General features: G+C 32.9%; 1 protein-coding gene across 1 annotated transcript in view; it reads left to right on the top strand.

Moving 5' to 3' along the window:
• Positions 1-17,890, top strand: part of LOC145243442 (uncharacterized) — a 1,410,572-nt gene that overhangs the window by 1,204,272 nt on the left and 188,410 nt on the right. The window contains exon 15 of the mRNA XM_080106334.1: positions 1,619-1,769. Within this exon, the coding sequence (XP_079962460.1) occupies positions 1,619-1,769 (151 nt within the window). The remainder of the gene's footprint in view (positions 1-1,618; positions 1,770-17,890) is intronic.

Genomic DNA, 17,890 nt, shown 5'->3' with positions numbered 1-17,890 from the left:
AACTAATATTCATTTTTTTTTTCAGTTGACTGTGGGTCAAGGATTACAATTTTATCCCAAAATAAAAACATGGAAAATAATTTGATAATTTAAGTTGGTATTATTAATTCAATACAAATCAATTTTTAAAATCATGAAAAAATAAAACAACCTGATTATTGCTCTCAAATTTATTTTTTGGCTGAAATAAAAAGGCTAATTTATTTTTTGAAATCTTCAAAATAAAAATTCACTTCAATGACTTAATCGCTGGTGGCCACTGCTTTTAATTTTCTTGTGCCAAAGATTTTTACATTCTTGAAAAAATAATATTAAACAGAACAAAGGCAAAATTGATTTTTAACGAGTCCATTAAAACTAAATTTAAAAACTAGAAACAGTGTACTTGATAGCAGCTTCCGGTTATGAAGTCAGAAGTTGATAAGCTGTGTTTATCAGAAAACTAATACCTTTTTTTCTCGGATGTAATGAAGGGAACACAATTAATAATTTGTTTTAATCATTCGTTTAATATTAACACATAGCAAAATAAAACAGCTCTTTATAATTTGAAATGTTTATTTTTATTTTACATAAACAAATAAGATGTTTCTTTATAATTTGAATGCTTTTTTTACAAATAATCAAATAAAACGTTTTTTTTTATTAAATTCCTTTTTTTTTCTTACAAATAATCAAATAAAACTTTTTTTTAAATTGGAATCTTTTTTTTCAAATATAATCAAATAATATTTTTAATCGACATTTTTTTCCTTATATCAAAACTTTTTTTAATTAATTTTTTTCCTCAAATAAAACTTTTTTTAATTAGAATTTTTGTTATCAAATAATCAAGTAAACTTTTTTAATAATCGGAATGTTTTCTGTTCAAATATTTTTTAAATAGTTTATTTATAACATTTTAATAATTGGAATGTATTTGTACTATTTGGAGTTTTTGGACTACTGTTTTCATCTTGAGGGTCATTTTCACAACCTTCAGGAGTATACCACTTTTACAATTGATTTTTTAAACATAAAAATAATAATGGATTCGATAAATTATTTTTTATTCAACTGCATGACTGATTACCATGTATTCAAATTAAAAAAGGAAAACACCGAACTTATACAAAGTGTTGAGGTTTCTGATTTCAATACCAAAAGCCACCATTAAATGGACTGTTCTTTTTTAACTCATAATTGTTTTTTTTTATTTTATCCAGGCTTTTAGTATGTTCAGACGTAATCGTCTAAAAAGTAAAATCTCATGAAGGGTTGGTTTTAGCTGAATTTTTGTTTTTAACTTGATAAACTTCTCATGTTTTTCCTTTATCCAAGATTTTAATAAACATTGTAAAAACTTCATCTATATTTTTCATTTGCCGTTTCATTTGCCAGTTTTCATTTTCCTATTTATTTTTGCCATTTTTACCGTTGCCATTTTTTTTCCTAAATTCAAACATTGTTAACTATTTTGTGCAGAAATAGGTTTATAAATAGTTGTGGCATTCTTGGTTCTATTCTATGCATGCAACGAGTTGTAGTATCCCCAACCCCAAATAAATCTGTAAATTTGTTTATATTTTATCAAAACTAAAAAAAACAAAAAAAACTCTACATTTTTTTTTTGTTTCAGGCGACCTAAAAACTTACTTATTATCACGACGTAGTTTAGTTGATCGCGAAACTGTTGAAGCAGAAGACATCGCCCCCTTTAAACTCACACAAATGGCCACAGACGTAGCAAACGGGCTAAACTACCTTCACAGTCTCAAATATGTTCACAGGTAAGCATTTTTAAAGATTTTATAAGAATTTTTTTTATTTTACTTCAATATTTGATGGAGACTGCATTTCATTACATCTTGTATCAGCTGGATTACCTGTCCCAGGAAAAACTTCATGATGCTTTTTAGGTTTGGTAAGTAGTGACTTATTACTATAATTAAAAGTTAGTATAGTGAAATATCTTGACGCTCCCTGAGAATATATTACTCAATCTAGAAGACGGTAACCAGGCGGGGAGTTAGCTAATCTTGATACTACGACATTCAAGATACATTGGAGTATCAATATGGCATTTGTTACATTGTGTCGTTGTGCAATAAACTTGTTAGTCCCCCGACAAAAGGAGGGTGGACCTGTAAATTCACCTTTGTCCGTTCGTCCGTCCGCACTTTTCTCAATAATTATGCCTTGGAATTTTGGGAAATTTTGCACAAACATTAAACATGATATGAGTAAAAACGTAACAGAACGAATTTTCCGGAAAAACTCCGGTTGTCCCCACCTCCATCCCCACCCAGGGGGTGCTTTTCAGGTTAAAATGGCTTAAATTGACACTTTTGTGCCTATTAAAAAATATTGATGCCTTGGATTTTTATAAAACTTTCTGAAAAGTTGTAACCAACTGATTTCTATATAATTTTGTTTGTCTATACTTTGTGATAACTCTTGAGTATGCCCCAGGGGCTCTTTTAGGGCTAATAAAAGCACTCCATTTTTGGGAATATTTTACTATATTTCTCCAAAATTTTCTGTGTATGTCTATTTAGCAGTTTTGCATGGTGCTGTACTCAAATTTAAATATGTTAAGGCCTTGGGGACTTTTGAAGCAAAAGGGGGGGGAAGGGGGCAAATAATGGACTTAGTCATTTCTTTTTTTGCATGGTGCAGAACTAAAATTTAATTATGTTAAGGCCTAAAACTGCACCGTTTTTTTCATTTTCACCAGGATTTGACATCCTCTGGAAACTTTTGGGGCTAAATAGTCATTTCTTTTTATGCCTCGTTCACTGTACACTCACGTGGGAACGATGCGTGCTTCACTTGTAATAACTTTGTGTGTTGAGTCTCTTTTCATCTGATTAATTTATACTGATTTTATCCCCCCCCCCCGGGATATATCAGTATTATATCAATGATTATATAAAACAGAAAAAAAAATTTTTAATGAAGAAATTTTCCTTTTAATTTGGTTTTTGAATTTAAATTGATAATCCTTTGGACGGATGTAGATGACATGGTTCAATAGAAAAAAAATAAATATATATTCATTGTTAAAGTGACATATTACAGTTACATTGGTAGCTCAACTTTTGCATAATTTAGGGAGAGAGATGATACAGGGAGAGAGAGAGATGGATAGTTATAACCGTCAATGGCTGTACACGGCCGGACATCACTTGAATGAATGAATAAATGGCGTTAGGCTTGCAATGTTTTAACCCTCATTTGTGTGGGGAGCGGCTGGCGGTGTGGTCTATTTTCAAGGATAATCACAAAACTGTTTGCATTTGACTCGATGTTCTTAAAAAGGACATTGTTTGATGTTTCCGTGTTGTTGCTGTTTTCAAAGAGGACCAAATATTGATTCCATCTCACGGATTCTAAAATATATGTCTGCCACTGAATATAAGTATTTTTCCTTTTACATCTAATCATGAGCTACGGCAGGGTTGATAATAATGGATTTTTCTCTCCACTTGACTTGAACACAAGCTTGATCGGAGTGGAGGCTAATATTACAGAGATCTTTGTACAGGACGTTTGCCCATCTCCTCATCAGTCTACCTCTTGGTTGTTTTGTAGTGCAAATGCAAGCTGTTATTGTTGGACCTCTACACATGTCCATGTTGGCCCTCTACACATGTCCATGTTGGCCCTCTACACATGTCCATGTTGGCCCTCTACACATGTCCATGTTAGCCCTCTACACACGTCCATGTTGACCCTCTACACATGTCCATGTTGACCCTCTACACATGTCCATGTTGGCCCTCTACACATGTCCATGTTGACCCTCTACACATGTCCATGTTGACCCTCTACACACGTCCATGTTGACCCTCTACACATGTCCATGTTGACCCTCTACACATGCCCATGTTGGCCCTCTACACACGTCCATGTTGACCTTCTACACACGTCCATGTTGGGCCTCTACACTTATCCAAACTATCTGAGCCATTATTCCCCATCCTTTTCTTTTTCACTGCAATGCCATAACACCCTTGGATATCCTTGTTGCAGAAGTGATCAAGCGGTGTACTTCCACACATTCATAGGAGCATCCCAGTTTCCATAACGACGAATCTTCACTCTACCTTGCTTGCTATACAAAGCGACGGTCTTTTAGGTAGGTGTTATGCGAGAGTTCACAAAACCTCTAATAAAAGATTAATTTGCAACACAATCAGCACCTCTTTTTTAGAACAAACAACGAAAAGGTTAATTTCGAAGTGATAGAAGGAAAAGGAATAGAAAGTTCTGGGATGTTCTCATGTCGGGAAACAAAAAAAATTTAAAATGTCCCCAAGTTGTCCAGTGGAGCAACTCAGTGAAGTATCCTGGTTGTGATTCAGTGGACAGAGAGTGAGAGGAGAGAGGTCTGTCTTCTTTGTAGTCTGAGCTCCTCTGACAGCTGCTGGCTAGTTCCTGACAGGAGTAATTATTTCCTTAAACGACATATAGTAGCTAACTGGTCAGTGCGTGGCCGCATCAGCCAGTAATTGTGTATTAATCCACAAGAGAAAATAGTTTATTACATTCTCACAACAGATCCTTGACTCCAGACGGTCACTGATCTTACGAGCATTCTATATACTTTTCATAAGGAACAAATAAAAGTAAAAGCCAAGACGAATGGTCAGTACATGTATTTCTGTATGTACATCAATATGCAATAAATTTGCTTTTTATAACTTCTATGGATTTAGTCTCGGACCAGATTTATACCACATGCTGAGACGTGCTTTGCAAGACAAACATTTTCTTAAAATAAGGCACTCAGCGTTTTATTTATAAAAGGTTATTTACATAAATATTTCAGTGAATATGTGAAAAGCAAAAAATAAATCCGGCTTTTGCATTTCTCGTGTAACAAAAATAGTATTTTGTGTTATTGTCACTTTTGCAAATCCATTCGAATGCATTGAGACAGATTTGGAATTCTACGGATTTTCACTCCTACATTGACCTTCATATTAATTTTAGTCGAAAATGCGTCTGCATTGCTTTTTTCTTCAACTGATTAGAAATTGTTTTTTCTTACTACCAAGATAACAACTATTTCATAAGTAATGTTACCTTACAAATACATACAGATAGATACACGCGCTAAAAAGCGCAGAGTGTACAGAATTATTGGGGAAGCTTTTTCCTACTCAAATTCTAAAAAAAGTCAGCAGTCGTCATCCACAAAAGATCAATGGTAAACGACTGTTGCAATAACTCAAAGTGATTTGCAATGATTATCAAAATTTGGGGAAACTTCTTGTCATTCAGATTCCAGGGAACCCCATGCATTTTTGTCAGTGAGTAATCACTTTTATGAAAACAGATATAAACAATATTGATAATAATAATAATAATAATAATAATAATAATAATAATAATAATAATAATAATAAAATAATAATATAGTAATACATATGTATTTTTAATTTAAAATGAGGCGCAGAGGACCGATCTCTAGTATATTTTAATATTGGCAAACAAATGAAGTTTTCCAACGTGATGTACAGATGAACAAATATAGTCGAAGGTCTCAATATTCTTTCAGGCAGAGCTTTATAAAATAAATGTGTTAAGAGATGATACTTATATATATATATATATATATATATATATATATATATATACACGCACACACACACACACAAAAGTAGCATCTCTTAATAAACAAACACACACACATATATATAGAGAAATAAAAAGGAACAAACTGTATTATGTGTTCATCAACGTTTCGCCTTTATTTCGAGATTTCCTCTGGAAATAAAGACGAAACGTTGATGGACACATAATACGGTTTGTTCCTTTTTATTTCTCTATTTTGTCGGAATACTATTTCCATTATTTTCATCACACACACACACACACACACACACACACACATATATATATATATATATATATATATATACTAGTAGGCAGGCTGACATTGGGCGGTTGAAAAATATGCTTAAATATTATACTTAATTCATGCAGATTTTGTATTTATTATAATGGAACCAATTCTCTATCGATTAATACATTGTACCAAATATATAGTAATGATTTCTAATGTAAAAAGAAAATAATGACACGTGTGCCATCAGTTAGAATTGAAAACAATACATGTAGCTCTTCAGCCTTATTCGTTCGTTAGCCTATGACTTAAACTATATATATATATATATATATATATATATATATATATATATATATATTCAGTAAATTTGCAGTAGGTTTTTGTTATGTTTTATTCTTTGAATTTCTGTTTTTCCCGGTTTGTTTGTTTTGAAATTCATCTGCATCTGTTACTTTGCTCAGCTTAATCCAGTGACAGCTGGTCGAGCCCGAGTCATAATTAACGAAAAATACAGAGGAGCCTGGTCAAATTCTACAAGAATATCAAAAACATATATACGGGGGTATTCAATGTACAGGTCGGCATATAAAAAGGGTGCTTACCTTTTTTTGTGAGTTACAACAATAAGCAATGTCATCTACCTAATTGTCATGTCACACTTATTTAAGTTTTCCATGATTCAACGAAAAAATGATTTCGGCTTGGTTTGTTTTGTCATGTGACATGTGACGTAAACACAAGGGAGATAGCTTAATTTTTTTTTTGAACTCATCCTATAACATGTTTACATTATTTTCTGCTTTATTTTTCCTTTCTTAATTATTATCGGTCTCTCATTTTCTTTGTTGGCTTATTTTTTAAACAGTTTTCTTTTTAATTTTTCCATCGATTTATTTTTGATAAAACAGAATACTTTCATATCGTTAAATCGGTTAATTTTTTTTAATTTACGAGATTTCCCAGTGCGTGCCCACATACATGTCCATAGTAAAATTAAACACGTTTTCCCCTTTGTCAACCTCAGGAAGAACCGGCAGTGAACGTGCATTGAATAATTTAAAGGGATATACTATTTTAAGATATTGCACTTAACAATTCGCTTGGCGTTTGCAATAACCATTAACAAGGCTCAGGGACAAATTTCACATTTGTGTAACTTACATCTACACCCTGATTGCTTCTCACATGGACAAATATATGTTGCGTGTTCTACAATCGGAAAATCAAACAATCTTTACATCTGCACAGAAAAATGAATACCTCATAATATTTTGTACACATAAATATGGAAAACGTGAACATAAAAAAAAACATACATTTTATCTTTTTTGTTTTTGTGTTCCATTTAAACAAAATTAACCACAGCAACGCGTGGCCGGGTACAGCTAATATAAATATATAAATATTTCCGTGTGCTATAATGTTTTCATCTTAAATTCTATACGATTATGCAGAATGTAGAAACTATGCGTAAATAGAATTCAGCATAATAGTGAGATGAAGCTAATCATCTGATAAGAGACCATAAAAATAAATTCATTAACGCTCTGTTTTTAAAGGAATTAGTTAACCTTCATGTAGTCGCTCGCACATCCATAACCGATTATATTAAGAAGTTCACTTAAATAATTTAAAAAAAGAAAAAGTAGACTTTTAATATCAATGTTAGAGCGAGAAAAAACTCAACTTTATATATATATATATATATATATACATATATATATATATATATATATACATATATATATATATATACATATATACATATATATATATATATATATATATATATATATATATACATATATACATATATATATATATATATATACATATATATATATATATATATATATACATATATATATATATATATACATATATACATATATATATATATATATATATACATATATACATATATATATATATATACATATATATATATATATATACATATATATATATATATATACATATATACATATATATATATATATATACATATATACATATATATATATATATATACATATATATATATATATATACATATATATATATATATATATATATATATATACATATATATATATATATATATATATATATATACATATATATATATATATATATATATATATATATATATATATATATATATATATATATATATATATAATGAATAATTGACAAAACTCTATATTCCAAAATGCGTTTGGATATGATTAAAATCCGAAAACTGGAAGAGAAGTTGCAAATACCTTATAGTTTTTGTTATTACGTCATTTGGAATTTCGTTTTGGTGGATTGATCGTTTCTATTTCTTATGATTAAGTTAAGGACAAAATAGATTCACTGATTGATTCAATAATTAAGTCATTGATTTTGTGCTACGAAACAGATACTGTCAAGAATTGTAAGTGTCAACTGAATAAAAGTAATAAATTTTAAGACGGTCAACATCATGAAATTTGGAATGTAGACTTTTGTCATTTATTCATTATATGCTCTGTAATTACATTGAGCTTCTTCAATAAGGACTCGTACATATAAAAAAGAAAATATCAGTGAATAAAGAATATTTCCATAGAAATATATATATATATATATATATATATATATATATATATATATAGGGTGGACCCAAAGTAGGTTTAAAGTTATCAAACTATCGTTTAGTAGTAAAGTATGAAATATTAAGTGCTGACGCCTCTGTGTAGCCTAATAGCCATAAAGAATAAAAAAATATGGCAATTAAGCTACACAGAGGCGTCTGCACTTCATATTTCATACTTTTCTACTAACCGATACTTTAATAACTGTAAACCTACTTTTAGACCACTCTGTATATATATATATATCTATATATATATATATATATATATATATATATATATATATATATATATATATCTTTTACAAAAAGTTACCAAATAAATTGAAAATGAATCATAGATGAATCGAAAACTATTTATGGATTGATGAAAATAAAGTTGCCAATAAGCGAGATCAATAAAAAATAAAATGAATGAATTATTGATAGCTTTTAAATGTACGAAAGGATAATTTGACAAAACCATTGCTTGTTCTGTACAAAAGCAGTAAGATAGATTCCTTGCCTTTCGCTGCTTGAGCCGGCTTGACAAGAAATTGCAACAAAATAAATAGGGGGGGGAGAAAGAAAGAAAAGACGAGTTCCATGAAATGAGTTATTCACAGTCTCCCCGCAACAATGTACCAGACGCGAGTGAATCATTTGCAAACTAATTTACCATGTTCGCTTTCCTCGTTAGACTCTGTTGAACATCCGGTACCGGCTGAGCTAACAATCCCAAAACTGTTTGAACTCTGATTGGCTACGTTCTATGACTTTTTTTTTTCTGCTTGGGCAGACATTATGTGGAATTCGCCCATGCAAGTATCGGTTGGTCATAATGTCATTAGAGCTGGCGGCATTCAATGTCCGCGTGGTAAATATCTCTTTGTATTTTGGAATCCAGGTCAATCAGAAAATTCTTTCTCTAATATTTTATTTTTGTTTATTTGATTAATTCAAGCTAAACGGAAAAGTTTTTGCAGGGTAGAGGATGCAGGCAGTAGGATAAATCAAATTATAAAAGATGTTATATTTAAATAAAAAGTGTTTCTATTACTTATTTCAAAATGTTACACTTCTCGAAATAAACTCAAAATTCTTGTGATTATTTTTCGAAAAGAAGTTTTAGACATTGCTAAGCCGATTATTCCACTAGAATTACAGTTTATTTGAGAGGTAAAAAAAAAAAAAAAAAAAAAATGCCCGCCCCAGGACAGCTAAAATTAGTTCCTCCATTTTTGCATCGGATTTTTGTTAAAAATATAATGATATTGAACATTATGTCTAGAATACTTATTCAAATTTTTATCCAAATCTATTACATAATTTTGATTCAAAAATATCTCAAATTTGAGACTTAAGTTTAAAGGGTCTTAAGTAAGAAATAAAATTTAGCGAATCTTGCTTAATTATCGGCTAATAACTAGGAATCGATTTCAATGCAAATCTGAAATATTTCACTCGTCAAATACAAGGTTGTGTCCATATCATGCTTCTTAGAAAGACCTTTTTAAAAGATCCCAAAGAGCTGAAAGTTAATATATTTTTTATTAATTGATGTCTAATACCTATTGTTAAAATTTTACAGAAAGCTCCCTTCCATAAAACTAAATTTTAGACACATTATACATCCAAAATTAATAGTGATCGATTAATTAGCCTCTGGGATGAATTCGATAGATATAAATATATAAAAATGGCTTAACTTTATAAAGATCTGACTGTTCTAGTTGCTGTAGTAAGTCATGATAGACTCAACTTTTATTACATGTTTTTCTTTTAGCCATTTAAATAACTTCAAGAATATTGTGGTTTGTTTGAGGAAAGATTTTCTATACAGCTTTAACAGATCCACTTATAGAAAAACTGAGGATTTGATTCGTCTGTCAATTTTGTGTTTGTCTTTTTTTTTTATAAAGGAGCCACAACTAATTGCGACTAAAAGCTACCCAAGATCAGTGGTTATAAAAATGTCTCAAGATGGAGGATTGTCACTTGAATGATGAAAAATATTGTAAGAGGATTGAAAATGATTAATGAAATCTAAAACTTTGAATTCTTGTGAGAACAATTTATGGATAGGAAGTTTGTATCACAATGTGTTCTACATATAGAAGTTTGTATGACAATGTGTTCTATGGATAGGAATGTTCATGTCAATGTGTTCCACAAATAGAAATTTTTCTGGCGATTTGCCTCACGGATAGGAAGTTTATATGCTAATGTTTTTCATAGATAGAAAGTTTGTGTTCCACGGATAGGAATTTTTATGGCAATGTGTTCTATGGATAGGAATTTTTATGGCAATGTGTTCCACGGATAGGAATTTTTATGGCAATGTGTTCCACGGATAGGAATTTTTATGGCAATGTGTTCCACGGATAGGAATTTTTATGGCAATGTGTTCCACGGATAGGAATTTTTATGGCAATGTGTTCCACGGATAGGAATTTTTATGGCAATGTGTTCCACGGATAGGAATTTTTATGGCAATGTGTTCCACGGATAGGAATTTTTATGGCAATGTGTTCCACGGATAGGAATTTTTATGGCAATGTGTTCCACGGATAGCAATTTTTATGGCAATGTGTTCCAGGATAGGAATTTTTATGGCAATGTGTTCTAGGATAGGAATTTTTATGGCAATGTGTTCCACGGATAGGATTTTTATGGCAATGTGTTCCACAAATAGGAATTTTTATGGCAATATGTTCTAGGATAGGAATTTTTATGGCAATGTGTTCCATGGATAAGAACTTTTATTGCGGTGTACTTGACAGATATGGTTTTCTATATAACCAAATACACTAATTTTGAGGAGAATAATTTGAACTGATTCAAACACTTTAATTTACTTTACCTCAGACATTGTGAAGTGCAGATGGTTTGTATATTGTATACTATCATACCTTGTGTGTATTGACTTCTACCTATATAACATGTTTATATTTACCTCTCTTCATCTCACGTGAAAATATGACACAAGGTTGGAAAGTGAAGATTGAAAAATAGCGTGTAAGAGGAGGAACACTTTGACCTATAAAAATGTTTGAACATTTCTGTTGGTATTCCCTGGTAGAGGAGCCTCAGGAGAAAAGGCGATAAAATATTCCCTTATCAAAACTAAAAGGTAAATCATTGAAGCGTGAACCTTCTAGATCTAGACATTACTAAGCCTGACAGAAAAAGGCCACTTAAGTTAAATGACCTAGACTGTTGGAGTAATTTCGAGGATATATCCTTGGCCTGTGAGACAATTTACGCTACACTTTTTTTTCTTATATAAATTTGCGATGATTTTTAAGAAATAGAATCGACAATTCTTTTTGACAATGATAAGATATGTGAATACACTTTTCATGGCTGGAAATTATAAGCATGGCTGCTAGAAGAGCAAATCCGACGTGGATGAATTGGGTTTGTGAGTGAAACTGATGGAGCTGTGATCTAATTTATTCTGAATTATTTTCCCCTTCCTCCCGGGCTCAAACGTAGGATAGGCTCAGTTTTTTTTTTTGTTATTATTTTTTGTTTTGTTTGTTTTGTTTTTGAACACGACCTGACACTGTGCCAAATAAGAACGTTCAATTTTCCCAAATATTTTCCCTTTCCATATATACAAACTTGACAGCCATTATGAATTTGTAAGCCAAACGTCTTTTTAAACATGAGAAATTGCAGCTCTATGCTAAAAAAGTAGGAATAACAATTGTTTCGAGAGTTCATAAGTCAATATTTGCGAAAGATTATGGAACAAATTAAACATTGCTCTGACATCTGTAAAAAGTGATTGATGAAAGTATTCAGTTTTAAATATACTTACTAAGAGGCAGGTTTTTTTTTGTTATTCTTATTAAAAGACACTCTTTCATCACTTATATATAATCTTTATATATTTTTTTTTAGTATATTTTATCAAAGATTAGATTATTAGTTTTAAAACGATGCATCATTTGATGGAAGGGAGTTCAATATATATTTCATATGTACATACATATATATTTATATCTATATAATTATAAAACTCTGCAGACTTTGCTTACTTGCATCTTGTCTTCAATGATCGGACGATTCCATTATTTAACACTTTATCGCCAAAATTTTTTATGCAATACATAAATTTTTTATCATGAAACCCACATATGATGGAAGTTAGCGTTCAACTAACGCATGAGCATAAACAAACCCCTTATTCAGTTGTTGAATCATGCATAGACCTGTACTTTGAAGACCAGTTAGGCTGACAAGCCATAAAAGTAAGAAATATATAAAGGTGACTTGAAAGTACAGTTTGGCGGTAAACAATTAAAAAAAAGGATAACATATGAATTTTATATATATATATATATATATATATATATATATATATATATCCACTCTGATGAGTCGTAGACGACGAAATACGTGTCAGTGGATAATTATATTTTAAAAATAATATATATGTCGCTCCCCATGTGAGGGTACCAAATTGGTTAAAGGGAAAATTTAGGTAAAAATGCACTTTCGTAAATAATTGAATTCATTTAAAACGTATCGCAAAAACAAAAACAAACAACATCTAAGTAAATTACGATATATCCAAACAGTCATGTGAGATAGATGAACGGTAAGGGGTTTAGACTCATTACCGTGGGGTCCCGATTTCGAATTTCATTAGATTCAGCCACACTGATGAGTCGTAGATGAAGAAACACGTGTCAGCGCATAATTATATTTTTAAAATAATATATAACCTGCATGACAGGCGTGACTCATAGGCTAAGGAATAAGGGTGGAGTTGCATGTTTTGGTTTCGATTCTAGCTGATGGCATCTAAGTTATACATATATATATATATTTGTTTTGATCTCAGTACCATATATAATAACCAATACAGAATTGTCTCTATAATGATAAATATGTAATCTGCATTAATTAAAATATCATATTTAAACATATCTTACAAATGGACATCACTGCGCGGTCTGCTAGTATATATACATTAGGTTGCCACTGTCTGTTTCTATCCGAAGAAGGGTCTCTACCAAACTCTTCTGTCAATTTTTGGTCTACTGGCTTGAAACTTGATATATAGAGGATTTAGACCTGTGGAAGGAATTCGATTTGGTTTTTAGCTGGTTAAAATAGCTGCTAAGGGGTCAAAATTGAAAAAAAAACTGGATCTTGTTAGGCATAATTTGACCTTAACAGCTGTTTAACGCCTGTGCAAATATACATTTATACCCTTTACAACGTTATTATTTTAGTTTTTCTATGCATAAGGGCATAGTAGATATGATAGCGAATAAGGCCAGAGAGTTAGGACTTGGTTTTGATTCTAGCTGATAGCAATTAAGTTATATATATTTCTTAAAACTTTTAGAATATCTATTATATAATAATTAATAGAGTATTGGCTTATACAGAATCTGCATAAATTAAAATATCTTATTTACCATATTTTATGAACAGGCAATGCCAGAGGTTTTTTTTTTTTTTTTTTTCTTTTTTTTTTTACAAAGGCATCACCACATTATCAAGGCCCAGAGGCCACTCAAGGATAAGGGTTAAAGAGTGTACAGTAGAAATTGGTCAATATAGTAATCATTAGTAATGAAAATTTGGTAAATTTAATAACTTATATGGAACGGCTCATCAAGAACTTATTTACTTTAGACTTGAACACAACCATATTGTAGTCAGCCGGAAAGCAGGTAAACGAAAGACAATTCCACAGGCGTGCAGTTCTAAGAAAGAAGCTTTGTTCATGGAATCTACGTTTAGGTTTAGGCACAGATAAAGAGTGGGGGAAATTATTGATAGTGTTTACAGCTAGACGAGTGTTTCTTGTGAAAGTTTGGCGAGGGGGGACCATAGATTGAAGCTCAGTCGAACACTTTCCATGAAAATAACGATACATCAGAGACAAACTAGCAACATCTCTTCTGTGAGATAGAGGTTGCAAGGAGGAGAAAAGGACATCTCCCACGAGGCTACGAAGTCTATTTTGAACTCTATCAAGGCAGGACAAGTCCTTTCTAGCAGCTCCTGCCCAGATGTGGCAACAGTATTCCATCCTTGGACGTACCTGGCTCTTATATAGGTAGAGAATAGCATCAGCAGTGAGATATCTACTGGATCGATAGAAAGATCCCACCATTTTTCCAGCGGCCTTGGCAACAGATTTGATATACGTGTTCCATTTAAGATCAGGAGTAATGGTCAAGCCCAGAAGCTTGTCAAAACTTGAGGCCTCCTGAAGACGAGAGCCATTCATTTCAATTGATGGCAAATGTGAATTAGAATGTTGATGATGTAAAGAGAGAAGCTTGGTTTTAGATGCATTAAAAGTAACCAGCCACTCCTTTCCCCATTGTACTACGTGCTCAAGATCAGAGGAGAGAGAATTGGAGAGAACTTGGTCGTTTACTGTCTTAGATGTGCAACCATAAATGGTAGTGTCGTCAGCATAAATGTCTACAAATGATGTAAGGATATGATTTGGAAGATCATTAATGTAGATCAGGAAAAGAGTTGGGCCCAGGATGGATCCCTGAGGGACACCGGCATTAATACTGCGAGCTTCTGATTTTTGCCTCTCAACTACTACTCTTATGAACCTATCAGAAAGAAATGATTTAATAATTGAGAAGACTTTTCCAGCTATACCATAGCTAGCGATCTTATGAAGTAAACCTTTATGCCATACCCTATCAAAGGCTTTAGATATGTCAAGAGCAATTGCCCTAGAAAGATTGCCACCGTCGAGAGATTTGCTAATCCTATGTGATATAACTGTAAGGACATCTGCTGTAGATCTAGCAGAACGGAAACCATATTGAGTGTCACTAAGAAGGTTATTTTTGTTGAGATGTTTGATTACTTCTGTATTTAACACAGATTCTAGCAACTTACTCATGACGCACAGGAGACTTATTGGCCTGTACTGAGAGGGGGATGAGCGATCACCTGAATTCTTAAATACAGGGCATACTGATGAGATTTTCCAGGGAGATGGGAAACTATTCTCCTTAAGACAACGTTTAAACAGTTTTGTAAGTATGGGCGCTAATTCAGGTTGAAGTTTTTTGAGTACTATAATTGGAATACCACCAGGGCCAGTTGCTTTACTGGAATCAAGGTTTTTGATTAGCTTGGCAACATCACGTACAGATATACGTATATCACATAGCGTGTTTTCTGATACAGGAGGAAATATTGGGGGTTGGCGGTCTTGGTCGCAAAGGGTAGAATTAGCTGCAAAGTTCTTGACAAAGAGTTTGGCTTTGTCTGATGCTGACGAGATTACCTCAGGTCCATTGATAATAGTTGGGATGGAGCACACGCTTCTGTTCAGGATTCTGTTTGCTATTTGCCAAAACTGGTGGGAACCAAGCCGCTGCTCAGCTACTTTGGACTTAACAGATTGAGCATACAACACTCTTGCGTTCCTTATTACTTTCTTACAATGGTTGCTGGCAGTCCTGAAAACGGCTTTAGTTTCCATACATCTATTACGTTTGAAGCAGTGGAAAAAGTGATTTCTGTGCGCAATGGCAGCAGCACATTCTGGAGAGAACCATGGCTGGCTGTTAGGTTTTTGCTGAAACTTTTTAGAGGGTATGAAATGGTCAATACCTACAATTAACTATTCAGTTAGGTCTAATACTATAGAGGACACATCCTTTTTAAACATGGAATGCAGAGGTAGATCAGATATAAATGTACGGAAGCTATCCCAGTCAGCCTTAGTGTATCGATATACTGTACGATGAAGAGGTACGTCTGGGGACTTATTACATTTCATTTTTATCTTAATTGATACAACAGAGTGGTCGGAAGATCCAAGAGGCGACAAAACAGAAACTGAACATAGTTCAGGGCAAGTTGTGAGAAAAAGGTCTAGTAGGCTCGCATACTGGCCGTCATTATCGGGCACACGGGTAGGTTCCTGAACAATCTGAGTGAGGTCATAGGCAATGGAGAAATCATGACAGAACCTCCCCTCATCATCGGTCTTGTTTGAGTGGGTCAACCATTCAACGTTGTGAACATTGAAGTCTCCACATATGTGAATGTTAGCTGAAGGATAAGTAGAAAGGACTTGGTCAATTTTCTCAGATATGCTTTGAAAGATAGTAACTCCGCTGTTGTGGGGGCGATAGAGAGTAAATATAAATGCAGTAGTGTGAGCTAAAGCAACCTGGAAGCACATATAGGGTAAGTTAGGATCTTCCATGGAGATGTCCCTCCCACATGGAAAGCTATCTTTGATATAGGCACATATTCCATGCCCATGGCGATCTTGGGGGTCAGATTTAGAAGTTAAGTTAGAGTATCCTGAAATTGCAAACTCGTCTAGGGAAATAGCCTGTCCAATGCCAGTTTCACTTAAAAATAAAAGGTCTGGTTTAGTCTCCTGTAATTGGGTTTCAACCTCTGGAAGGTTAGAACGAAGACCCCTGATGTTGGAGAAGGAGAGTGACTTAGTTCAAAAGTACTCAGCAATCTACATTGCACTGTAGAGAACCTTCAGTTGATTATTACAAAATCATTTTTATATAATGACTGGAAGTAAAGTTTGAAATGCAAAAATCAATTATAATTGTTCAATTGTGTTCTAAACAGAAACATTGATTTCGCCCCTGTCTTATCAAAGAACCCATCGTTGATTTTGTATGTCATCTGGTACTGACCGAGTTCAGCATTGCTCAACTTCAGTAATCTAACGAGAACCTGTGTGTAAATGTGATTATGCTGTATGTTAAGAAGGAATGGTAAAAACCTGTTTGAAGATTCTTCTTCAGAAAAGATTAAAGCGATTTCTTCAAAAGATGTCTAAAAGTCATAGTTAGTCATGCATTTGATTTCCGCTTCTGTTTCTATAGACCAGAGATACGCACTGTGAAAGCGTTACATATGCTCTTAGCAACGTGTGTATAAATTCTTTACGCGTATAGATTAATGATCTCGCTGTCTTGGCCACAATAGCACCATCATCGTTGTGAGGCCAGGTTACCTTTTTTGCGGATTAATACAAGACCATGCTTGTTAGCTATGCAACGTTGCCGTTACATAACTAACAAGAGGAAATAAATAAAAATCCGGGTCTGCATTTTTTAAATTTTTTTGACAAAAGTTTTTATTCCCATTACTTTCCCGTCTCGACACCACTTAAAAGTCTCTCGCCTTCGTCCATCTCGCCGGTGTACACTTTTCTTCTTCCCTCGACCGCATGCCGGCTACACCCGGCCTATTCTCATCCTCAACTTTATACATTCATTTTCTTCAAGATCGACTTTCTTTCTGCCTACAACATAGTGCATTTTGTCTCCTTTTTCTGCTCTCGCACACTTCTTAATTTGCATATGCGTGTTTTTCGGCTACTGCTGCTGCTAATCTTCACAAATCAGCGATTCTTCGCTGCTGCTGATAATTTTTCACACGCTCATATGCACTATGTTAAAGTTAATTTA

The sequence above is a fragment of the Euprymna scolopes genome, chromosome 22 (genome assembly GCF_053919585.1).
Source record: "Euprymna scolopes isolate OS-2025 chromosome 22, ASM5391958v1, whole genome shotgun sequence".
Taxonomy (NCBI): Eukaryota; Metazoa; Mollusca; class Cephalopoda; order Sepiida; family Sepiolidae; genus Euprymna; species Euprymna scolopes.
The sequence above is the reverse complement of the archived record's forward strand: the minus strand, read 5'-3'. Positions and strand labels throughout refer to the sequence as shown.